The following is a 25,719-nucleotide window of genomic DNA, read 5'->3' as shown; positions in this document are numbered from 1 at the left end:
CATCCTAAAGTTATTGCTTTTTTTTCTTTTTTTTTAAGACAGGGTCTGGCTCTGTCACCCAGGCTGGAGTGCAGTGGCCCAGTCTTGGCTCACTGTAACCTCTGCCTTCTGGGCTTGGGATCCTCCCATCTCAGCCTCCCAAGTGGCTGGGATTACACGTACACACCACCATGCCTGGCTAATTTTTTTGTATTTTTTGTAGAGGTGGGGTTTCATCATATTGCCCAGGGCGGTCTCGAACTCCTAAGTTCAAACGATCTGCCCTCTTTGGCCTCCCAAAGTGCTGGGATTACAGGCGTGAACCACCAGGCCCAGCTGCATGATTTTTTTTAAATTGTTGTTTTCCTATACATATATACTTTTTTCTTTTGAGACGGAGTCTCACTCTGTCACTCTGCAGTGGTGTGATCTCAGCTCACTGCGACCTCTGCCTTTCAGGTTTAAGTGATTCTCCTGCCTCAGTCTCCCAAGTAGCTGAAACTACAGGTGTGCGCCACCAGGCCTGGCTAATTTTTTTAAAAAATATATTCTCCAATTTAAAACTTTTAATTAAAAAGTAAACTTTAACATCAAAAATGCAAACTTGGAGAAGACAGAAAAGATCACACACAAGGCTGTCACTTCACACTTGGAAGGTTGCACAGCGGCCAGGCAGAGGGGCTCCTCACTTCCCAGACAGGGCAGCGGCCGGGCAGAGGCGCTCCTCACTTCCCAGACAGGGCGGCGGCTGGGCAGAGGCGCTCTTCACTTCCCAGACAGGGCGGTGGCCGGGCAGAGGCGCTCTTCACTTTCCAGACGGGGCGGCAGCTGGGCAGAGGCACTCCTCACTTCCCAGACAGTGGGCAGCTGGGCAGAGGTGCTCCTCACTTTCCAGACGGGGCAGCAGCTGGGCAGAGGCACTCCTCGCTTCCCAGACAGTGGGCAGCTGGGCAGAGGCGCTCCTCACTTCCCAGACAGTGGGCAGCTGGGCAGAGGCGCTTTTCACTTCCCAGATGGGGCAGCAGCTGGGCAGAGGCGCTCCACACTTCCCAGACAGTGGGGCGGCCGGGCAGAGGCGCTCCTCACACCCCAGATGGGGCGGCAGCTGGGCAGAGGTGCTTCTCACTTCCCAGATGGGGCGGCGGCTGGGCAGAGGTCCTCCTCACTTCCCAGATGGTGGGCAGCTGAGCAGAGGCGCTCCTCACTTCCCAGTCAGTTGGGTGGCTGGGCAGAGGCACTCCTCACTTCCCAGACGGTGGGGTGGCTGGGCAGTGGCACTCCTTACATCCCAGATGGGGTGGTGGCTGGGCAGGGCACTCCTCACTTCCCAGACGGGGTGGCAGGCCTGGCTAATTTTTGTATTTTTAGTAGAGACAGGGTTTCACCATACTGGCCAGGTTGGTCTCGAACTCCTGAACTCGTGATCCACCCACCTTGGCCTCCCAAAGTGTTTGGATTACAGGCGTTAGCCACTTCACCTGGCCTTCCTATACATATATACTTAAAAAAAACAAAAACAAAAAAATAGACCAGGCACGATGGCTCACGCCTGTAATCCCAGCACTTTGGGAGGCCAAGTGGGTGGATCACCTGAGATTGGGAGTTCGAGACCAGCCTGACCAACATGGAGAAACCCCGTCTCTACTAAAAATACAAAATTAGCTAGGCATGGTGGTGCGTGCCTGTAACCCCAGCTACTTCGGAGGCTGAGGCAGAAGAATCACTTGAACCTGGGAGGCCGACCTTGCAGTGAGCGGAGATTGAGCCATTGCACCCCAGCCTGGGCAACAAGGGCAAAACTGCATCTCAAAGGAAAAAAGAAATTAATAGACTTTTATTTTTTAGAGCAGTTTTAAGTTTACAGAAAAACGAGTAGAAAGTACAGAATTCCCATTACTCCCTCATTCCTCTTCCCAAGTTTCCCTTTCTTCTTTTTTTTTTTAAGACAGAGTCGCCCAGGCTAGTGTTCAGTGGCATGCTCACAGCTCACGGCTCACTGCAGCTTTGACCTCCTGGGCTCAAGCAATCCTCCCATCTCAGCCTCGTTGGTAACTAGGACTACAGGCATGTTCCTCCACACCTGGCTAATTTTTGTATTTTTTGTAGAGATGAGGTTTTGCTCTGTTGCCTAGGCTGGTCTCAGACTCCTGGGCTCAAGCAATTTACCCACCTCAGCCTCCCAAAGTGCTGGGATTACAGGCATGAGCCGCCATGCCTGTAATAGGCCATTTCCCCTGTTATTAACATTTTGCATTAGTATGTCATATTTTGTTACAACTGATGAGCCAATGTTGATGTGTTATTATAAACTAAAGTACACAATTTACATGAGGGTTCACTCTTTGCATATCCTGTTTTGAATGCTAGTGCAACTTAACATGTTGTCTTTTGACTAGAAACGTCTATTGTATGTGTCTATTTATCTAGGGTAAATACAAACATTTGAAAAAAAAAGAATTTATGTGAATTCAGGGTCTTGTCTTTTCCTGAACTGGTTTTTTTTCTGAGACTGAGTCTTGCTCTGTTGCCCAGGCTGGAGTGCAGTGGCATGGTCTTGGCTCACTGCAACCTCCGCCTCCTAGATTCAAGTGATTCTCCTGCCTCATCTTCCTGAGTAGCCGGGACTACAGGCATGAGCCACCATGCCCGGCTAATGTTTTTTTTGTATTTTTTAGTAGAGAACAGGGTTTCACCATGTTGGCCAGGTTGGTCTTGAACTCCTGACCTCAAGTGATCTGCCCACCTCTGCCTCCCAAAGTACAGGCATGAGCCACCACACCTGGAATGAACTGGTTTTTAAATCTATCTTTGCCCTAGGGAGTGCCAGCTGACATTATGATCTTTCTTAAATATTGGGCTGTACTTTTTTTGTTGCTATTTTCACATTCAGGATCTCATTTGGCAGTCACCTCTTACCCACCATGCCAGCCTCTGCACCTAACATCCTTTCTCATACTTCTGGTGCTTTTTAGACCTCCCAACAAATAGAATGGGGGTGCTACGTGGGAACAGGTTGCTTTCCTGGGTAATATGAGGGTCAGTTGGGGATCCTACTTGTTTGATTTTGAGTTAAGCAATTGAGTTCAAGGTTTAGGGAAGAGGCAGAGTTTTTCCTAATTGTGCTCTGGGGCTCCTCCCTGGGGCAGGGACTTAGAGAGGCTCGGTAAGAACAGACCAAAGCTTGACCCCCTTCTCGTCACAGAAGCTTTCCCATCTCGATCCTCCCTCACGTGAGGCTTCTCTGCTTGGCCCTCATCCATTTGGCTGGCCTTGACTGTGTTAGGACAAACCACTGTTTCATGTAGTTCATTTGAGTTAATTCTAGAATTTTTCTTTTTCTTTTTTTTTTGAGACAGAGTTTTGCTCTTGTTGCCCAGGCTGGAGTGCAATGGTGCCATCTCGGCTCACTGCAAGCCCCGCCTCCCCGGTTCAAGCGATTCTCCTACCTCAGCCTACCAAGTAGCTGGGATTACAGGTGCCCGCCACCAATTTTTTAAATATTTTTAGCAGAGATGGGGTTTCACCATGTTGGCCAGGCTGGTTTTGAATTCCTGACCGCAAGCGATCCACCCGTCTTAGCCTCCCAAAGTGCTAGGATTACAGGCATGAGCCACTGCGACCGGCCAATTCTAGACTTTTTCAAAGGGAACATTTTTCTTTAAGGGAAATGGAAACAAAGTGAAACATATGGAAAGGTAGTTTACAGAAATTGATTTCTTTCTAAGGAATAGACTTGCTGCTTTCTTCCATGAGCCAGTTTCAGCACAGAATGCAGCCCATTTCTGCCGTCTGCATCCCCATGTGTCCTCATTTTCCCTCCCATCTCTGGTGAGAAAGAGTAGGAGTCTCTCTGTCCTTGAAGACAGGGAACTGTTTTTTTTTTTCATTCTTTTTTCTTTTTTTTGAGACAGAGTCTTACTCTGTCACCCAGGCTGGAGTGCAGTGGTGCGATCTTGGCACACTGCAACCTCTGCCTCCTGGGTTCAAGTGATTCTCCTGCCTCAATCTCTTGAGTAGCTGGGATTACAGGTACCAAGCGTGGCTAATTTTTGTATTTTTAGTAGAGACAGGGTCTCACCATGTTGGCCAAGCTGGTCTTGAACTCCTGATCTCAAATGATACACCTGCCTCGGCCTCCCAAAGTGCTGGGAATACAGGCGTGAACCACAGCCCCCGGCCATAATTTTCCAAAACCACTTTCTCTTGCTTTTCAGCCTTTGCATATGCTCTGTACCCCTCTAACCCCATGCTTTTCCTCCACTTTGCCTACCTCTTCACAACACCTGGCATGCTTTAGGTCTTAGCCCTAAACTTCTAAACTTGTAAAAAGCCTACTTCAGGTTGCTCCAGTTGTGAAATCTAGCTCCCCTTTCATGGCATTTGCCACATTAGATTGTAATTGCCTGTTTCTTGCCTTTATCACCCCCATGGACCGTCAGCTCTATAGAGGGCAGGAATTGTAACTGCCTCATTTGCAGTAGAATATCCAGGGATTAGCACAGTATCTGGCACATAGAACATATGCAATAATTATTTGTTGAAAGACTGACTGAATAAAATGTGTCCACAATGGGAGGTAAAAGGCCATGTATACTGGCCATTCTGAGTTGAAATTAACCAACTTAACTAAACTTATAAATGTGCTGACTAAATTCAATTGAAACATCATTAAACCCACACCATGTGCTAGGAAATGTATAGGTTATGTGCTGATTGATATAATGCTACAGGTTTTTGTTTCCTGTTTCCAAAAGTGTGCATATGTTGTGAAAATGACAGACATTGCAAACATATAAATTGTGGATGAAAATCTGTTATAATTTCACACCCCACAAAAAACCATTGTGAACAGCTTGGTATATGTTGCTCCAAATTTAAGCAAAAGTTTACTTACCATAAGTGTTTTCTTGTTTTGTATTATTCTATTATAGCTTTTCAATGTTTTCCCATAAAAATCTACCTTATTTTATCACTGTTCCATAATTAACCAATCATGTGCTGATGGACAGTTGGTTTCTTTTTTTCTTTACTAGAAGCAGCACTGCAAAGAATATCATTGTTCCTATACTTTTGCATACTTACGTATATAAGCTCAGTTTCTGTAAGCAGAGCTGCTTAAAGGGTAGGAATGTCATGCCTGTAATCCCAGCACTTTGGGAGGCCGAGGCAGGCGGATTACCTGGGATCAGGAGTTTGAGACCAGCCTGACCAACATGGTGAAACCCCATCTCTGCTAAAAATACAGAAAATTAGCCGGGCGTGGTGGCAGGCGCCTGTAATGCCACCTACTTGGGAGGCTGAGGCAGGAGAATCACTTGAACCCAGGAGGCAGAGGTTGCACTGAGCCGAGATCGCGCCACTGCACTCAAGCCTGGGCGTGACAGAGCGAGACCCCGTCTCAAAAAATAAACAGATAAAACAAAGGGTAGGAATGTTTTAAATGTTAATAGATTGCAAAGTGACCATCCAGAAAAGCTGTACTAAGACACGGTGATACACTTGGGGAGAAGAGGGAGCAAGGAAGAACCTTGAGCTCACAGCCAAGCTCTGTGAGGCAAGTGTGAGCAGTGCTGTGATTAGGAGCAGTGGGAGTTAGGGGGAGGGTGTGATTGGCTTCTGCCTGGGGGAAGGTTTCATGGAGCGGAATGTTCCTTTTACCTGTACTTTATTATTTTTTTTGAGACAGAATTTCACTCTTGTCATCCAGGCCGGAGTGCAATGGTGGGATCTCAGCTCCCTGCAACCTCCCACTCCCGGGTTCAAGTGATTCTGCTGCTTCAGCCTGCCAAGTAGCTGGGATTACAGGCGCCTGCCACCATGCCCGGCTAATTTTTGTATTTTTAGTAAAGATGGGGTTTCACCATGTTGGCCAGGCTCGTCTTGAACTCCTGACCTCAAGTGATCCACCTGCCTCAGCTTCTCAAGTGCTGGGATTATAGACGTGAGCCACCGCACCCAGCCTTAGCTGTACTTTGAAGGAGAGGCAGAATTGGGAAGAACTTGATGGGAGAGAGGGAGTGATGGTCACAGTTGGAGAAATTGTGTCTCATTCATGAATCACATCTCAAACTTTATATGACATAAGCTGTGCTCTTTACCCCCAAAACCTGATGTTTCCCTTCAAGTCTTCTTCATCCCAGTAATTATACTTTATCTACCTACCTATTTAAGCCAGAGAGCTGGAAGTTATCCTGAGTTCTTTTATTCTCTTCATTTCCTGCATCTGTGTGTCCTGTCAATTCTACTCCCAAAATAGACCGTGAATCCACTTGCTGTTTCCCTTGTTACCACTGCAATCTTTGTTTTTTTTTTTTTTTGAGATGGAGTCTCGCTCTGACGCCCAGGCTGGAGTGCAGTGGCGCAATCTCGGCTCATTGCAAACTCCGCCTCCCGGGTTCATGCCATTCACCTGCCTCAGCCTCCCGAGTAGCTGGGACTACAGGCGCCTGCCACCATGCCCTGCTAATTTTTTGTATTTTTAGTAGAGATGGGGTTTCACCGTGTTAGCCAGGATGGTCTCGATCTCCTGACCTTGTGATCTGCCCGCCTCAGCTTCCCAAAGTGCTGGGATTACAGGCGTGAGCCACTGTGCCTGGCCACCACTGCAATCTTAAGACTAAGTCACTATAATCTTTTTTTTTTTTTGAGACAGAGTCTTGCTCTTGTTGCACAGGCTGGAGTGCAGTGGCATGATCTCATTTCACTGCAACCTCCGCCTCCCGGGTTCCAGTGATTCTCCTGCCTTAGCCTCTCAAGTAGCTGGGATTACAGGGGCCCACCACAATGTCCTGCTAATTTTTGTATTTTTAGTAGAGACGAGGTTTCCCCGTCTTGGCCAGGCTGGTCTTGATCTGCTGACCTCAGGTGATCCACCCACCTCGGCCTCCCGAAGTCCTGGGATTACAGGCATGTGCCACTGCGCCTGGCCTATAATACATTCTTAATTGATCTCCCTGCTTCTACTCTTTTCCCCTTCAACGTATCCTCTACCTATCACATAGCGATATTAAAAGATAAAGCAAATCCTCTTATTCTGCACCTTAAAAGACATTCAAGACTTCACATTGCACCTGGAGTAAGATTCCAACACCTTACAAGCTTCTAGCTTTAGACATACTGGCCTTCCCAGTCAGCCCCTTTTATTTTCCATGGATCCCTCTTACATGTTTTTTCCTTATCCCTGGGAAGAATATTCCTATGGCTTACTTTTCCCATTCTTGAGGTTTCAGCTTCAATATTACCTCCTTAGAGATTTTTCCTGCCAACCTTTTTTTTTTTTTTGAGATGGAGTGTCACTCTGTTGCCCAGGCTGGAATGCAATGGCGTGATCTCAGCTCACTGCAACCTCTGCCTCCCGGGTTCAAGCGATTCTCCTGCCTCAGCCTCCTGAGAAGCTGGGATTACAGGCACACACCACCATGCCCAGCTAATTTTTGTATTTTTAGTAGAGACGGGGTTTCACCATGTTGGCCAGGCTGGTCTCGAACTCCTGACCTCGTGATCTGCCCGCCTCAGCCTCCCAAAGTGTTGGGATTACAGGTGTGAGCCACCATGCCCGGCCTCCTGCCAACCTTTTAGGTAAAGTAACTTACCCATTTCCCCTCCAATCTTGCTGTTTTTCTCTGTCTCAGCTTCCTTTTTATTTCCTTTGTCTTTAAAACCCTGATGGCAATTTGTAATTATTTGTTGGCAATTTGTAACTATTTGTTGCCTTTTCTTCTCCTCTGTGCCTTCCTGTAGATATTTGCTCCATGAATGCCTTGCTTCTTATTTTAGCTCCAGTGCCTGGCCATATCACAGTCTTGATGTGATCAAAAGTCTTCTTTGATATGATTGTACTTTGTTCTTTTACAGCACACATCCAATACTGTGTTATAAACATGAATTTGTGCTTTGAATCAGACACAAAAATTGCATTCTTTTCTTAGATTCCTGCTCCAAAACGAGGAGAAATAGTAAGACAGATTGGCGATGCCTTGCGGGAGAAGATCCAAGTACTAGGAAGCTTGGTAAAGTATTTTTGTAGTATATACACAATTCTTTGAGTGGAGAATAAGGCTGTCATGCTTTTCTATATATAAAATTGTGAGGTTTTTTTTTTTTGAGATGGAGTCTCGCTGTCACCCAGGCTGGAGTGCAGTGGTAAAATCTTGGCTCACTGCAGCCTCTGCCTCCCATGTTCCAGCAATTCCCCTGCCTGAGCCTCCCCAGTAGCTGGGATTACAGGCTTGTGCCACCACGGCTGGCTAATTTTTTGTATTTTTAAAGTAGAGATGGGGTTTCATCATGTTGGCCAGGCTGCTCTTGAACTCCTCACCTCAGGTGATCCTGCCTGCCTCGGCTTCTCAAAGTGCTGGGATTATAGGCATGGGCCACCACACTTGGCTAGAAGAGTTTTTAAGAAAAGTAGTTTATATTATATTATTTATTTATTTATTTATTTTTGAGATGGAGTCTTGCTCTTATTGCCCAGGCTGGAGTGCAATGGCAGGATCTTGGCTCACTGCAACCTCCCCATCCTGGGTTCAAGCGATTCTCCTGCCTCAGCCTCCTGAGTAGCTGGGATTACAGGTGTGCGCCACCATGCCCGGCTAATTTTTGTATTTTTAGTAAAGACAAGGTTTCACCATGTTGGCCAGGCTGGTCTTGAACTCCTGACCTCAGATGATCCACCCGCCTTGGCCTCCCAAAGTGCTGGGATTATAGGCATGAGCCACTGTGCCTGGTTGTACTTTATATATTTTAAAAATTCTTTCCTTAGAGGAAAGATTAACAAGGTAGACAGGAAAAAGTGAAGGCAATTCTTGTGTTTTAAAATTCCTTGGAAAATAAAACAGACTTTCTTCAGTTTTTTACATTTACAAAACATGTTTTGCTTCCCCCTTTCTTTAATTTAATGTTTATAATGTGAATTCTGTTGGAAAAATTCTGCTTGTCGTTTTATATTTCTAGGTGTCTTTGGAGATGGGGAAAATCTTAGTGGAAGGTGTGGGTGAAGTTCAGGAGTATGTGGATATCTGTGACTATGCTGTTGGTTTATCAAGGATGATTGGAGGACCTATCTTGCCTTCTGAAAGTAAGCAATGAAATTAGTTAAGCTGAGTTTTGTACTCTGATATACAGAGCTCCAAAAAAAATAAAATACTCTGGCTATAGACTGTGCAAAAGAGAAATTTCAAGTGGCATAAATATGTGAAAATATCCTCAATCTTTCAAAGAAATGCAAATTAAAACAGATGAAAATGTTAGATCAAGAACCTTTTTGTTTTAAAGATAAAACTTAATGTTGGCAAGTCCACGGGCAAGACACTTTTAACTCATCTGTAAAATGATTTGGAAATATACCCAAAGAGCTCTAACTTTAAAGAGCCCAGTTTTAAGAATCTAAGTAAATAATCTGAAATAAGACAGAAGTTATGTTTAAAGAAGTTCATTGTGGCATCAATAAAAAACATTAGAAATGACCTAAACGTCGAATCATAAGGGGAAAAAATCTAAGCCAATTTTGGTAGACTATTAGCATGTACTAAAAATAATGTTTGTGAAGGTTGTCTTCCCCTAACCCACACTTTTACGGGAGGATTTTATTTACTTATTTTTAAATTATACTAATGTTAATTTTTTTTGAAGAAACGATAGATTCATATCAGAAAATAAGAAAGCAATAGAAGGTTGAAGGATTAAAAGTTTCCCTCCTACCCCCATGACTAAGCCATAGTACCCCATGAAAGTAGTGAATGCTTTCAATTTCTTGTGCGTCTTTTTTATATTTTGTAGGATCTTGCTGTGTTGTTCAGGCTGGTCTCAAACTTCTGTCCTCAAGTGATCCTCCCCTTCAGCCTCCCGAGTAGCTGGGATTATAGGCATGAGCCACCTTCCTAGGCCCTTGTGTATCTTTTTAGAGCACGTACAGCCAAATATGTAGCAAACTATACATTTTTTTTTTTTTGAGATGGAGTCTCACTCTGTTGCCCAGGCTGGAGTGCAGTGGCGCGATCTTGGCTCACTGCAACTTCCACCTCCCGGGTTCAAGCGATTCTTCTGCCTCAGACTCCTGAGTAGCTGGGATTACAGGTGTGCACCATCACACCCAGCTAATTTTTGTATTTTTGGTAGAGATGGGGTTTCACCATCCTGGCCAGGCTGCTCTTGAACTCCTCACCTCATGATCCACCCACCTTGGCCTCCCAGAGTGCTGGGATTACAGGCGTGAGCCACTGTGCCCGGCCGCAAACTGTATGTTCTGTTTTATACTTTTATATTCAATAATATATTTTGGAAATTGTTTTTTTGTTTTCTTTTTTTGAGACAGGATTTTACTGTCTTGCCCAGGCCAGAATGTAGTGGCATGATCACAGTTCACTGCAGCCTCAACATCCTCGGAATCAGGTGATCCTCCTACCTCAGCTAGGACTGTAGGTGCATGCCACCATACCTGGCTATTTTTTTTTTTTTTTTTTTGTAGAGGTGGGGTTTTGCAGTGTTGCCCAGGCTGGTCTCGAACTCCAGGGCTCAGGTGATCTGCCTGTCTCAACCTCCCAAAGTGTTAGGATTGCAGGCGTGAGCCACTGTGTCAGGCTGGAAATTGTTTTCGTGTTATTCTATTAAGGGGCTTCCTTCATCTGTGTTTGCAGCTGTCTATTTTGTTATAAAGAGACTATAGTTTATTTAGTCAGCTTCCAAATGATGTATATGTAGGGCTGTTTTCAGTGTTTTGCTATTACAAGCTGTTCTGTAAGAACCAGTCTTATACTCTGAGGTTTTAACAATGAAGATACTAAGATGACAGCAAGAGTAAGAAACAAAAAAAGCTGGACAAGGTGGCTCACACCCGTAATCCCAGCACTTCGGGAGGCCAAGGTGGGCAGATCACCTGAGGTCGGGAGTTAGAGACCATCCTGGCCAACATGGAGAAACCCCATTTCTACTAAAAATACAAAGTTAGTGAGGCATGGTGGTGCATGCCTGTAATCCCAGCTACTCGGGAGGCTGAGGCAGGAGAATCGCTTGAACCCGGGAGGCGGAGGTTGTGGTGAGCCGAGATCGTGCCATTGCACTGCAGCCTGGACAACAAGAGTGAAACTCCATCTCAAAAAAAAAAAAAAAAAAATGAGGTTAAGAGTGTAAGTGATTTGTGATGTTTGCTATGTGGATAGAGCAAAACAGGTGACTGTATGTCTGCATTGGCAATGGTGGGATAGAAGTGTATGCTAAAGTGGTAGCAGTGGTTATCTCTGTGGCAGAATTACTAGTGGATTTTCTTCTATTTTTCTGCATTTTCTAAATTTCCATGATGGTTATTAGGTTACATTTATAATAAGGAAATAAATATTTTTTAAAAAATCATATTTTTCTCTTTTTCTTGGAATATTGAGTAAATTCCCTACTTGTAGAAAGAGTTGGGGGAGTCTTTTTAAGTCTAATTAAGGACACTTAATGTCCTTAATTAGATATCTAGCAATGATTCCCATTATCCAATATTAATTTTATGTCATTGAACACTTTCAAGAGTTTTTTTCTAGCTAAGAAAAGTTAATAGGCCCACCGTGGTGGCTCACGCCTGTAATCCCAGCACTTTGGGAGGCAGAGGTGGGCGGATCACTTAAGGTCGGGAGTTTAAGACCAGCCTGACCAACATGGAAAAACCCCATCTCTAATAAAAATACGGATTAGCTGGGCATGGTGGCACATTCCTGTAATCCCAGCTACTCGGGAGGCTGAGGCAGGAGAATCACTTGAACCTGGGAAGTGGAGGTTGCAGTGAGCCGAGATCACGCCATTGTTCTCCAACCTGGGCAACAGAAGAAAACTCCGTCTCAACAACAACAGCAATAACAACAATAAAGTTAATAAACCTCCAGTTTGGGGATATGTACATGTGCAAGCAGGTAACCATTTGATTTATACCTACTATGATGCCTGCCTCACAATTAAAATTTTTCTCAATTGCTTGCACATTTTTGTTTGTTTATTTGAGATAGGATCTGTCACCCAGGCTGGAGTGCAGTGGTGTGATTATAGCCCCTTGCAGCTTGGACCTCTTGGACTCAAGCAGTCTTTCCACCTCAGCCTCCTGAGTAGCTGGGATTACAGGCACATGCCACCAAGCCCAGCTAATTTAAAAATTTTTCTTGTAGAGACGAGGTTGCACTATGTGGCCTAGGCTGGTCTAGAACTCCTTGACTCAAATAATCCTCCTGCCTTGGCCACTCAAAGTGTTGGGATTGTAGGCATGAGCCACCACACCTAGCTTACACTTCTATTTTTTTTTTTTTAAAGCAGTTTACTCATTTATGTAGAGACTTTGGGGTAACTTTGGCTTTATTAATTCAATAAATGCTTATGGAGCATCTATCAGGTGCTGGGTAGTCTACTAGGTGATACTCGAGCTATAAGGCATAGTCCCTGTCCTCAAGGGATTTATAAGCTAATAAATTATACCTTAGAGTGGGAGATAAACAAACAGGTAATTATATCCAGCATAATCCAGCATGGTAAGTAATATGAGGGAGTAAACAGTAGGATGGTGGGCACATAGCTGGGAGCCCCTAACCCAGCATCATGAGTGCAGTCCAGGAAGGCCTCCAAGAGAAGGTTAGCCAAGGTAAGGTCCCAAATGGGACAAAGAGGAGAAGGAGTGGAGTGCTGGAAGTTGTTTTAAAGAAGGAAGAAGCCTGTGTGAAGGCTGAGAGGGTCTGGCTTATTTGGGAGGATTGCATTGCTTCAGCACAGCTGGAGGGTGCAGTGGTAGGGCAGGTAGAGTGGAAAGAGAACCTCGGGAAGAGATTTTGTCTGACAAGGAGATTGGACTTTATTCTGAGAATAGCTACAGTAGGTATCCAGAATCCAGAGGGTTATAAGCAAGGGGGTGACATCAGGGCAGAGATGGGAGGGCAGGAGAGGAGGAGGCAGGCCCTGCCAGGAAGAGGCTGTGCCAGCACTTCATCTCTAGGGATTAAGGTGCCCAGATTAAGGAGAGCCCAGGAGTGAGGTGCTGCGTCTGGTATGGTCCCCCATCCTAGCTAGCAGTGTGAGTGTGGCTAGAAAGACTGATGGCTGGGACAGCCGCCTTTCCAGTTGGTCTGTGGTTTTAACTGGGATTTGTGAACCATCGTATTCCTGTGGTATGGTTCTATACTGTCCAGCTGCCTTTAATTAAAATAAACACCTTGTAGGATTATGGCTGACTTTAAAGTTTGTAAGTTTGTATTTAAAATACAATATTTTTGTTTGTTTTTTCTTTTCTTTCTTTTTTTTTTTTTTTTTTGATACAGGGTCTTACTCTGTTGTCCAGGCTGGAGTGCAGTGGTGCAATCCCAGGTCACTTCAGCCTCAATGCCCTGGGCTCAAGCAGTTCTCCCACCTCAGCCTCCCAAGTAGCTGGGACTACAGGCATATAACCGATCATACCTAACTAATTTTTAATTTTTTTTGTAGAGTCAGGGGTCTTGCCATGTTGATCCAAGCCTCAAACTGAGCTCAAGTGATTCTCCCGTCCCAGCATCCCAAAGTGCTGGACATTGTAGGCATGAGCCACTGCTCCTAGCTAATTTGTATTTTTAGTTTTCTTATAGTGAATGTAAAGATTTGCGTAATTCATTTTATTTATTTATTTATTTTTTGAGGCGGAGTCTCCCTCTGTTGCCCAGGCTGGAGTGTAATGGCAGGATCTCGGCTCACTGCAACCTCTGCCTCCTGGGGTCAAGTGATTCTCCTGCCTCAGCCTCCTGAATAGCTGGGATTACAGGCACCCGCCACCACGCCTGGCTAATTTTTGTTTTTTCAGTAGAGACAGGGTTTCACCATGTTGGCCAGGCTGATCTTGAACTCCCGACCTCAAGTCGGGAGTCCACCTGCCTTGGCCTCCCAAAGTGCTGGGATTACAGGAGTGAGCCACCACGCCCGGCCTGCGTAATTCATTTATTCAACATATATATAATTATTAGAACTCCCCCTTCCCATCTTCCACCAATAAATGAGCCACCTTGTCTTGAATTCAGAGAAGTTGGCCCAGGGATTCGTCAGGTAACATAAAGAATATGGGAGGCCAGGCGTGGTGGCTCACTCCTGTAATCCCAGCACTTTGGGAGGCCAAGGTGGATGGATCACTTCAGGTCAGGAGTTTGAGACCAGCCTGGGCAACGTGGTGAAACTCCTTCTCTACTAAAAATAAAAAATTAGCTGGGCATGGTGGCGCGTGCCTGTAATCCCAGCTACTCAGGAGGGTGGGGCTCGAGGATTGCTTGAACTCGGGAGGTGCAGTTGCAGTGAGCTGAGATTGCGCCACTCCACTCCAGCCTGGGTGACAGAGTGAGACTGACTCAAAACCAAACAAAACAAAGAACATGGGCCTAAGCCCCTGTGCCCTGGTCATGTTCTGCCCTTTGTGATCATACCACCTAGGGCACCCATCAACTCTAGAAAGTGTCCTTGTCTCCCAGGTGCACTGATACTGCTCTGATCTATGCAGAGTTCCTATGAAGATCAGAGGCATAATGAATATCATTATGATTTACAAGGTAGTGTAGTAATAACTACTTTTGTTTTACATTAGTTAATGTACCGATATCCCATGGCTGTGTAGCAATTTCCCACTATAAGGCATCTGGAATCTTCTCCAGTCTGCTGTACGTTTGTTCTTATTAACTTGATGGGCATTAAATTAACATGCTTCTGCATGTTCCATCCTTTTTCTGTCCTCAGGATCTGGCCATGCACTGATTGAGCAGTGGAATCCCGTAGGCCTGGTTGGAATCATCACAGCATTCAATTTCCCTGTGGCAGTGTATGGTTGGAACAACGCCATCGCCATGATCTGTGGAAATGTCTGCCTCTGGTAAGACCTGCTCACTTTCCTATTTAGTAGTGAGTGATAAAAATAGCCATTTCTAGATACTACTACCTCAGCCTCTTCAGTAACTGGGATTATAAGTGTGCATCACCACACCTGGCTTCTTCAATAAAACTTTTTTATTTTATTTTTTTGAGATGGAGTTTCACTCTTGTTGCCTTGGCTGGAGTGTAATGGTGCGAACTCAGCTCACTGCAACCTCCGCCTCCCAGGTTCAAGCAATTCTCCTGCCTCAGCCTCCCAAGCGGCTGGGCTTACAGGCATGCGCAACCATGCCCGGCTAATTTTTTGTATTTTTAGTAGAGATGGGGTTTCACGATGTTGGCCAGGCTGGTTTTGAACTCCTGACCTCAGGTGATCCACCTGCCTTGGCCTCCCAAAATGTTGGCATTACAGGTATTAGCCATTGCACCTGGCCAATAAAACTTTGGTAGTGAACTCCCAAGTAATTCTGAGGCAGTTGGTCAGTGTTTCCATTTAGGTCTTAAATTTTTCAACTCTGCAAAATATCTGATAGTAAAAATGTTATATTTTAGATGGCAAACAGTTACTTGTTTTTTACTTTTATGTTCAGTGGAAGAAATTAAATAAGGAAAATCAGGACAATTGTCTTTAGCTCATTTTGCTTGCATCTGTTCCACTAGTTATTAATTTGTTTTAAATGTGTGGTACTCAGTTGAATGTATTCAAAAACTAACTGTAAAATAGGACATATTTGGGAGGACTAATAACTGTATTTCTTACTTTAACAAGAGAAAAACCTCTGCTTGTCCACAATTCTTTTTTTTTGTGTGTGTGTGACAGAGTCTCGCTCTGTCGCCCAGGCTGGAGTGCAGGGGCGCGGTCTCGGCTCTCTGCAAGCTCCGCCTCCCAGGTTCACGCCATTCTCCTGCCTCAGCCTCCCGAGTAGCTGGGACTACAGGCGTCTGCCACCATGCCCGGCTAATTTTTTTTTGTATTTTTAGTAGAGAAGGGGTTTCACCGTGTTAGCCAGGATGGTCTCAATCTCATGACCTCGTGATCCGCCCGTCTTGGCCCCCCAAAGTGCTGGGATTACAGGCGTGAGCCACCGCGCCCTGCCTGTCCACAATTCTTTAGCCTGCAGGGCAATGATATTTTCTGACCGACATGGTTTGGTGGGAACTAGCCCCGAGCTCTTTCAGGGTTCTGCCCCATGTTGTGAAAGGAACTCATGTTTTCCAACATTCTAATCTAAAAAGGTTCATTGTGTAGTTTTCCTCAGCTCTCTGAGTTTTCCAAGGAAGTTTACTTAATGCAGCACGTTGGTAGATTTCTCCTTCACTCAGTTCCTATAACTGGCTGAGGTTAATGTAGTGATTCCTGCGATCAGTGCAGCAAGCTGATTCAGAATTGCTTGGTGCCATTTTTATGTTCATGAAAGTTTTGTTGTTCCTTAGGTCTCAAAGACACCCAGCTGAAGGACAGATTTCTGTTTCAGTTACTAGACTCACTTGTTAGTTGTCTAATTGGACAGAGCTTTTTCTCACACTTTTGCTTCTGTTTGATAATAAAAGGTATTTATGGTTTCCGTCAAATAAGTTTTTCTTTTTCTTTTTTTGTTTTAACCTTCTTAAGGAAAGGAGCTCCAACCACTTCCCTCATTAGTGTGGCTGTCACAAAGTAAGTACATGTGGCTTTCTTTTTCCTGGGTATGGAATAATATTGAAAGGGTTATTGATAGGCCCTGACTTTTTAATCTGATGTCAGAGAGTCACATAGCATGGAATTTGGATAACCTCTTTCTCCTTTGCTTGTAATATTATTTTTATATACAGAGTGCTTTCATTGCCATGTCATTTAATTTAACTCTTTGGAAACATGCCAGATATTGACATATTGATTGAACTCTTGCAGACATTATTTTGTCACTTGGAAAATAAAAGCATCTTCAGTGGAAAGGAAATTTTTGCAATTTAGGATCTATATTTTCTCACTATTCAACAAGTTAGTGGTTTTGAGAATAGATTTCTATCTAGCTAATACTTTTGTTGCTTTTGCTTAATAGAGTGTTAACAAAACTGATTTACACTAATCTGCTGATTCATCTAACACTAAAATGTATCGCATCTTTTGGTTAAAAAATTACTAATGCTTTACTTATATTTGAGAATTTGGCAGCTCTGGTTAAATCATAAAAGCAATGTGACTTATTTGTCATTCTGGAATTTGGGGGATGTATAGAGTTAGGGTGCCTTCCCATGTAGGATTAGGATGTACCTTTGATGTTCCATTGCTTGCATGGTCTGCATTCTGATTTCAGAATTATTAGTAGAGAAATTGGGGTGGAGACTGTGGGCAAGAGGGTTCTTCATATTAGAATATTATTATTATTATTATTATTATTATTTTTGAGATGGAATCTTGCTCTGTCACTCAGGCTGGAGTCCAGTGGTGCGATCTTGGCTCACTGCAAGCTCCACCTCCCGGGTTCACGCCATTCTCCTGCCTCAGTCTCCCGAGTAGCTGGGAGTACAGGTGCACACCACCACACCCAGCTAATTTTTTGTGTTTTTAGTAGAGATGGGGTTTCACCGTGTTAGCCAGGATGGTCTTGATCTCCTGACCTCGTGATCCACCTGCCTCAGCCTCCCAAAGTGCTGGGATTACAGGCATGAGCCACCGCGCCCGGCTATTATTATTATTTTTGAGATGGAGTCTCGCTCTGTCGCCAGGCTGGAGTGCAGTGGCGCAATCTTGGCTCACGGCAACCTCCAACTCCCTGGTTCAAGTGATTCTCCTGCCTCAGCCTCCCAAGTAACTGGGATTACAGGCATGTGCCACCACGCCTGGCTAATTTTTTGTATTTTTAGTAGAGATGGGGTTTCACCATGTTGGCCAGGATGGTCTCGATGTCTTGACCTTGTGATCCGCCTGCTTTGGCCTCCCAAAGTGCTGGGATGGGCATGAGCCACTGTGCCCAGCCTAGAAGATTATTTAGAATAGTGGTTTAGGAATTGGAAAGTGGTGGGCTGGAAAAGAGCAAGGGTAATATGTTTTAATTTTTTTTTTTTTTTTTTTTTTTGAGACAGTCTTTGTTGCCCAGGCTGGATTGCAGTGGGGCCATCTCAGCTCACTGTAGTTTCTGCTTCCTGGGTTCAAGAGATTCTCATGTCTCAGCCTCCCGAGTAGCTGGGATTATAGGTGTGGGACACCACGCTGGGCTAATTTTTTTTTTTTTAAAGACAGAGTCTTGCTCTGTCGCCCAGGCTGGAGGGCAGTGGCACAATCTTGGCTCACTCCAACCTCTGCCTCCCAGGTTCAAGCGATTGTCCTGCCTCAATCTCCCGAGTAGCTGGGATTACAGGTGCATGCCACCATGCTTGGCTAATTTTTTCTTTTTTGTTTTTTTTTGAGACTGAGTCTTGCTCTGTCGCCAGGCTAGAGTGCAGTGGTGCGATCTCGGCTCACTGAAACCTCTGCCTCCCGGGTTCAAGCGATTCCCCTGCTTCAGCCTCCCGAGTGGCTGGGACTACAGGTGTGCGCCACCACGCCTGGCTGATTTTTTGTATTTTAGTAGAGATGGGGTTTCACCATGTTGGCCAGGATGGTCTCGATCTCCTGACCTCGTGATCTGCCCGCCTCAGCCTCCCAAAGTGCTGGGATTACAGGTGTGAGCCACCATGCCCAGCTAGCTAATTTTTATATTTTTAGTAGACATGGGGTTTCACCATGTTGTCCAGGCTGGTCTTGAATTCCTGGCCTCAAGTCATCTGCCTGCCTCGGCCTCCCAAAGTGCTAGGATTACAGGCATGAGCCACTGCCCCTGGCCTAAAAATAAACCTAAAAAACAAACAAACAAAACAAAACAAAACCCAGCAGAATAATTAATGTGGAAGTAGCGAACTGACTTAATTGTTACGAAGTAGCTGGTTAAAATATTGTTCATTTTGATACTGGTTTTGCTTTAAGCTTTTTTTTTTTTTTTTTGCTTTAAATGGTTGAAGAATTTGAAATGTTCATGTAAGAGTTTATATGCTGGTTGATGGTCTTCAAAGCACTGAAAATGTTATTTGCTTTTGTAATAGAAGATAAGTAAAATGATGCTAAATTTTGCTGGAATTAACTAAGGGTGATGCAGGGCTACAAAGAGGTCTTCGTAAATTCAACTAAATTTTCAGATTCCTAAGATGACCCCAGGCCACATATGGTTCTTCTGTGTATTCAGAAGGATATAGGACAGCAGCATAGCTTGTCAGGAGGATGGCTTCAGGTATTCCTCTTTAATCAGTGTTCTTGTCACAATCATACAGGTACAAGAAAGTGAGAGCCCCATTGGAGAGGTGTGGGGTTACCTTGGCTTAAAGCCTAATGCCCCACAGAAACCAAAATCTCTTGTAACAATTGTAGCTTTCAGGGGCCACAGGGACATGCAGTTACAAGTGTCACTGCACTCAGGAAAGGCCAAAAAGCATGGCATTCCCATTAATAGCTCATAGATATTCAGTTCAGATGGAAGTGACCAGGCAGGGATCATTTTTACCATAAGCCGGGTTGTCTAAGAAACATTGATGACACTCTGACACTTATCAGGTAACATGGAGAACAGTGCTAGAGTTCAACTTAAAGTTAGATTCTCATGCCTTAGGGGCAGGGGTTTGTTAACCTTTACCCATAGGCACAAAACAAAAGCCTTGCCCTTAAAGAGAGTACAGTCTACTTGTGCAGACAATATAGACACCCAGAGTCCCTGGGAAGAATTGTACATCCTGAAACCTGGTCTTGGACATGAGAGCTGGAGTTCATGATCCTTGATTGGATCCTGTATTGGAAGGAAGAAAGAAAACAGCTATAAAGGGTATTTTAGGGGAACTTAGGTGTGATAATGATACCTTTTCTATGAAAGTGAGCATGGGATTTGAGAGTTTTTGAAATTTAAACAAATTGGAAAGTAGCCAGTAAGTTGAGATGATTGATGAAAATAACCTTTGCTCTTTGGTCCTCTGGAAACTCAAAATGAATGGAATCCTTTTTCAGAGAAACCAGAATTATTTTAGCCATTTTTTTATGACTCAAAATCAGATTTAAGTAGTATTTAAATGTATTTCTCATTTTAACAAGAGAAAAAACTCTGCTTGTCCGCAATTCTTTAGCCTGCAGGACACTGATATTTTCTGACCGACATGGTTTGGTGGGAACTAGCCCCAAGCTCTTTCAGGGTTCTGCAGGGTGGCCCCAGCTCCTTCTTTTGTGTCTGTGGCATTTACTTTAGGTTTTGGGGATCCCTTCCCCTTCCCCAATTTGTGCTTTACAACTTCTCTAACTCTGCTTTGCAGAGATGTGTTTAAATCTCTTATTTGCTGGTGGTGACTACCTCTAATTTCCTTCATCGTTCTAGGTCTTATTCCTTTTTAATCATCATTTTAATAGATTTGTGTAAGACCAATAAATAAATAAATAAATAAAAGGCCCAGTGATAAGTCTGCTGTCTTGAACCAGATGTGTCCTCATAGTTTGGGAGAAAATACTTGAAAACAATGACAGTTTGAGCTACCTAAACAATGCTTTGTGTCTTCTATTTATGTTCTATGTTTTTTTCTTCTTCTCAAGATTTTTTTTTTTTTTTGAGATACAGTCTCCCTGTCTCCCAGGCTGGAGTGAGTGGCATGATCTCAGCTCACTGCAACCTCTGTCTTCCAGGTTCAAGCGATTCTCCTGCCTCATACTCCTGAGTAGGTGGGATTACAGGCTCCCACCATCACTCTCGGCTAATTTTTATATTTTTAGTAGAGATGGGGTTTCGCCATGTTGGCCAGGCTGGTGTTGAACTCCTGACCTCAAGTGATCCACCTGCTTCGGCCTCCCAAAGTGCTGGGATTACAGGCATGAGCCACCACACCTGGCCTCAAGATTCTTTTAGGGCAAAAAAAAAAAAAAAAAAAATCTGCTAATAGTTTTTTGAAAACGGCATTTTCAATATGTGAGGAGAAATCCAGGTCTGAATGTTTGAGGACAGAGTCTGGTATAAGAGGGTTCTTAATGTTAGAAGTCCATTTAGGAACAGTGACTTAGAAATTGAAAAGTGGGCTGAAAAAGCAAGACAGTAGTATATTTGAGGGATGGGAGAGAAAGTTGAAAAAAGGAGAGTCAAGTGGTTGGAATTTATTCCTTGTTTTTAAAAAAATGCCTTAAATTATTGCCTCAGTAATTGCTTTTTCCTTTCTAGGATAATAGCCAAGGTTCTGGAGGACAACAAGCTGCCTGGTGCAATTTGTTCCTTGACTTGTGGTGGAGCAGATATTGGGTAGGTTACTAGGCTGAGAGCATCCTCTGTTGAAGGACCCCAGGTTGACCAACTAGAATCATCGTTACTAGAATAATGAACTCACTTATAACTAAGGAGTTGAGAATGGTTTTTGAAATCATTATTATTATGGACTTTGTTGGGTTCTTATTTTATTAATGCCTAACCTCTATTGGAGGATGAATAAGAATTGTCTTTTTAATTGCCCAGAGGTACTATTTGTTAAGGTGTTTATATCCTGAAATAACAAACTGCTGTAATGGGGGGCAGCCTGTGACTTCCTGACACTTGGTTTATCAAGGTGTTTACTTACAAAGAAAGCTATGAAATTGTAGTCTGGGGTCTCACTGCCTGCCAAGAACCTAGCCTATTGTCTGAGTTTCTCAGCTGACTGAAAAAGGGAACCCTGGGAACACAGCCTCTTTTTAGTAAAATTGTTTTTTTTTTTTTAATTGCCATATAATTCACAATTCGTGTACCATAAAATCATAAAATGCTCTCTTTTAAAGTGTACAATATAGTGGTTTTTAAAATATTCAGAGTATTGTATAACTATCACCACTATCTTATTCCAGAACATTTTGATCAGCCCAGAAATTAATCCCATACCCATTGGCAGTCCCTGCCCATTCCCCCTGCCCTCATGCCCTGACAGCCACTAAAGAATTTTCTGTCTCTATGGATTTGCCTATTTGAGACATTTTGTATAAATGTAATCATATAATATGTGGCCTTTTGTGTCTTGCTGCTTTTACTTGGCATGATATTAAGATGACATGGACTATACTTGTGCTGAACTGGGATGAAAGCTGAGGTTCTTACCAGCTTAGACTTTGATTAGGTGAGTTTTTCAGGAGTCAAGTCTTACAACCCATACTGGTGTGGCTAAAGTGTTAGTTTCCTCGCCTTCCAACACTTTTAAATACTATTGTACTTACTGGGCAATCTCAAAAAGGAGCAATAAGTTACTCTGTTTTTCATTACTCTGTTTTTCATATTAATGAGAAAATTTTAGAAAATACATCTCCCACATGTACAATGCAGAGTGAAATATTATCTAAGTGTCATTTAAAACATGAGTTGGCCTTTGACTGTATTCTTGCATTCTAGGTATTTAGTCCTTGTGCTGGCCTTGGAATAGCTCAGATAATTATGGTAGTATATACAGGAGCATGTTAAGCAGCAGCCACTTTGAGTATTAGTGCTCATGCTTGCTGGGTTGAACCTTGGAAGACTGACCTAGGCAATTGAGCCAAGCCGTCCAGCCCTACGTTAGACTGATGCTGTGGCTGCCCTGCTTGGCTCACACTGGACCCTTTGTAGCACTGAACTAGGAAGAAAGAGGTTCAAATCAGTAGTGTCTGATTTGCATTCCTTAGAAGCAACTGGAAATCCTAGCATAGCCTTTATAAGTCGGCTTCCATGAGGAATACTTTAGGATAGCGGTCCCCAACCTTTCTGGCACCAGGGACTGGGACTGGTTTAGTGGAAGACAATTTTTCCATGGACCACGGCAGGGGGATGGTTTTAGGCTGAAATTGTTCCACCTCAGATCATAAGGCATTAGTTAGATTTTCATAAGGAACATGCAATCTAGATCCCTTGCATGCACAGCTCACAATAGGGTTCACACTCCTATGAAAATCTAATGCTGCTGCTGATCTGACAGGAGGTGGCACTCAGGCAGTAATGCTCGCTGGGTTGCCTGCTGCCTACCTCCTGCTGTGCAGCCTGGCTCCTAATAGGCCACAGACTGGTACTGGTCAGCATCCTGGGGCTTGGGGACACCTGCTTTAGGATATTTCCCTACAGGCTTTTAAGTTTGAATTCTTTTATTTTTTATTTATTTTATTTTTATCTTTTTGAGACAGGGTCTCACTCTGTCACCTAGGCTGGAGTGCAGTGGCTCGACCTCAGCTCACTGCAACCTCCGCCTCCCAGTTTCAAGCGATCCTCCCACCTCAGCCTCCCAAGTAGCTGGGACTACAGGCACATGCCTCCACACCTGGCTAATTTTAGTATTTTTTATAGAGATGGGGTTTCATCGTGTTGCTTAGGCTGGTCCTGCCCAAGTTTTAATCCTTAAAGGAATTACACAGCAGTTAAAAGTTTGTAAAACTGGAATGCTCAGCAAGGAAATGCTAAGATCATATTGTCCAGTCACTCACTCAGTATAGGAAAGACTTTCTTCCCTAACAACTTCCTCTAGGTGATTTCTATTCAAATGCTCACAGCAGGTTAGCCTCTTCTGCCTAATGGTTCTACCTGTGAAAAACTTTTTTCCTTCTCATGAAGACCTTCCCTTGCTCCCCTGGGACAGACTTTCTTGTAGCTTCAAGGGACTGCTTTTTCAAGGGCACTTCAGTGCTGGGTACCATTAGATGTTGTCATTGCTGGGTTTCTCTGCTTGGGTGGCCGACCGTGTCTGTTCCCTTGCAGCACAGCAATGGCCAAAGATGAACGAGTGAACCTGCTGTCCTTCACTGGGAGCACTCAGGTGGGAAAACAGGTGGGCCTGATGGTGCAGGAGAGGTTTGGTAAGTGTTGGCTTTCTAATGAGGATTTTAATTCTCTCAAATATGGAGGTGAAATCTAAAAGTTGAGTTTTTGTTTTCCCCTCAACCTTTTCCATGGAGGCAGTGGTCATGTTTATTTGAATGTCTAAGTAAAAGAAAAGGGTACAGTTATTAGCAGTAGAATATTAGGGAAGTCCTAAATTTAAATACCAAAATTTATGAAAATCCCAGCACTTTGGGAGGCCAAGGCAGGCGGATCACAAGGTCAGGAGATCCAGACCATCCTGGCTAACACGGTGAAACCCCATCTCTACTAAAAATACAAAAAATTAGCCGGGCGTGGTGGCGGGCGCCTGTAGTCCCAGCTACTCGGGAGGCTGAGGCAGGAGAATGGTGTGAACCCAGGAGGTGGAGCTTGCAGTGAGCCGAGATGGCGCCATTGCACTCCAGCCTGGGCAGCAGAGCGAGACTCCGTCTCAAAAAAAAAAAAAAAAGAAAAAAAAAAAAAATTCAAGCCAGGCACGGTGGCTCACGCCTGTAATCCCAGCACTTTGGGAGGCCGAGGTGGGTGGATCACGAGGTCAGGAGCTCAAGACCAGCCTGGGCAAGATGGTGAAACCCCGTCTCTGCTAAAAATACAAAAAATTAGCCGGGCGTGGTGGCATGTGCCTGTAATCCCAGCTACTGTGGAGGCTGAGGCAGGAGAATGGCGTGAACCCGGGAGGCGGAGCTTGCAGTGAGCCGAGATCGCGTCACTGCACTCCAGCCTGGGTGACAGAGTGAGACTCCATCTAAAAAAAAAAAAAAAAGTTATGAAAGGAAGTCATTTTCTCTCTAAATGGGTATAATTGAATCACGTAGAATATTTATGTTTGAAATGTTTGTTTTTGGGTGCTGTAAAGAGATAGTACTTGAACATAAATTTATTTAGTAAGGCCATTTTTACTTCCTGTAGAAAGGGTACAGTCGCCAGCAGTTTTGCCACGAGAGTACACTGAACAAATGAGACAGGGTCATTTATGACCTGATGCCTCCACTCTACTGCTGTGTCCAGTTTCCATTGGCTGGAATGGGACCTCACATTTTGTATTTGTCCCAATTGGCTAGCAACTTAGAACTTTTTAAAAGAGGCAAAGGTAGAGGAGAACAAAGGAAGGAGAAAGTAACTTGTGGAATGCTGAGAAAGGTAAAAACACTTAAATAAGGAAGAGGAACAGGCTATAACCTAATGTGTGCTTGGACCAGTATAAGCATGCCAGGGCAAATATTTAGGAGCACAAGTCTTTGAATAAATTTTGCTTTTAAGAGAAGTTATTATTTATTTTTAATTAGATGGGGAGGAAAGTCTTTGAAGAGGAAGCTCTACTTTACTTTTTACACTTATCAAATTGTACTAGTCCTATTTGGCAAATTAAAGAAGAAAAATGTCATCATTTCTCATTAGTATAGTGGTGAGAAAAATGTCATCATTTAAACAGGAGCACTGAGTACAGAACTTACAGTGAGTGTGGAATAGAAGGCTTAAATCTGCTCTTCTCTCATGTATATGGATCATGGATATGGATCCATATGTATCCATATGCATATGGATCATGGATATGGATCCTGGATACATGTTGAAAAGGGTTGTATAGACATAGCTTTGTATACTGTACTGTGCTTTATGGATGATTTCCAAGGTTTTTGAGGATAATATTGGCTATCAATTTTTGGCTGTCAGGCTGAATTTTAGACTTTAACCCCAGCATAAGACAACATTTGACTAATCTGTCAACTGTTTAATATGTAGGCATTGCTTTTAAAAAGGAATTTATTAAAAAACAGCTAATGAAAAAGGTCAGCAAGGTTGCAGGACTCAAGATTGAGATACAAAAATCAATTATGTTTCTATGCATTAACAATGAACAATCCAAAAATGAAATCCAGAAAACAATTCAATTTGTAGTAGCGTCAAAAAGAATAAAATACTTAGGAATACATTTAACAAAAGAAGTGTAAGTCTGTTGCACGGAGCACTACAAATCATCATCAAAATAAATTAAAGATGACCTAAATAAATGAGTAGATATCCCCTTTTCATTTTTTGGAAGATTTAATATTGTTAAGGTTTC

The 25,719-nt window shown here is 43.7% G+C and overlaps 1 protein-coding gene across 1 annotated transcript in view; it reads left to right on the top strand.

Moving 5' to 3' along the window:
- ALDH7A1 (aldehyde dehydrogenase 7 family member A1) overlaps nt 1-25,719 on the top strand; it is a 53,068-nt gene that overhangs the window by 4,443 nt on the left and 22,906 nt on the right. Inside the window, exons 4-9 of the mRNA XM_031011229.3 lie at nt 7,908-7,988; nt 8,932-9,055; nt 14,683-14,815; nt 16,427-16,471; nt 21,015-21,092; nt 23,532-23,629. Of these exons, the coding sequence (XP_030867089.2) occupies nt 7,908-7,988; nt 8,932-9,055; nt 14,683-14,815; nt 16,427-16,471; nt 21,015-21,092; nt 23,532-23,629 (559 nt within the window). The remainder of the gene's footprint in view (nt 1-7,907; nt 7,989-8,931; nt 9,056-14,682; nt 14,816-16,426; nt 16,472-21,014; nt 21,093-23,531; nt 23,630-25,719) is intronic.

This window comes from Gorilla gorilla, chromosome 4 (assembly GCF_029281585.2).
Source record: "Gorilla gorilla gorilla isolate KB3781 chromosome 4, NHGRI_mGorGor1-v2.1_pri, whole genome shotgun sequence".
In the NCBI taxonomy this organism is placed as follows: Eukaryota; Metazoa; Chordata; class Mammalia; order Primates; family Hominidae; genus Gorilla; species Gorilla gorilla.
The sequence above is the reverse complement of the archived record's forward strand: the minus strand, read 5'-3'. Positions and strand labels throughout refer to the sequence as shown.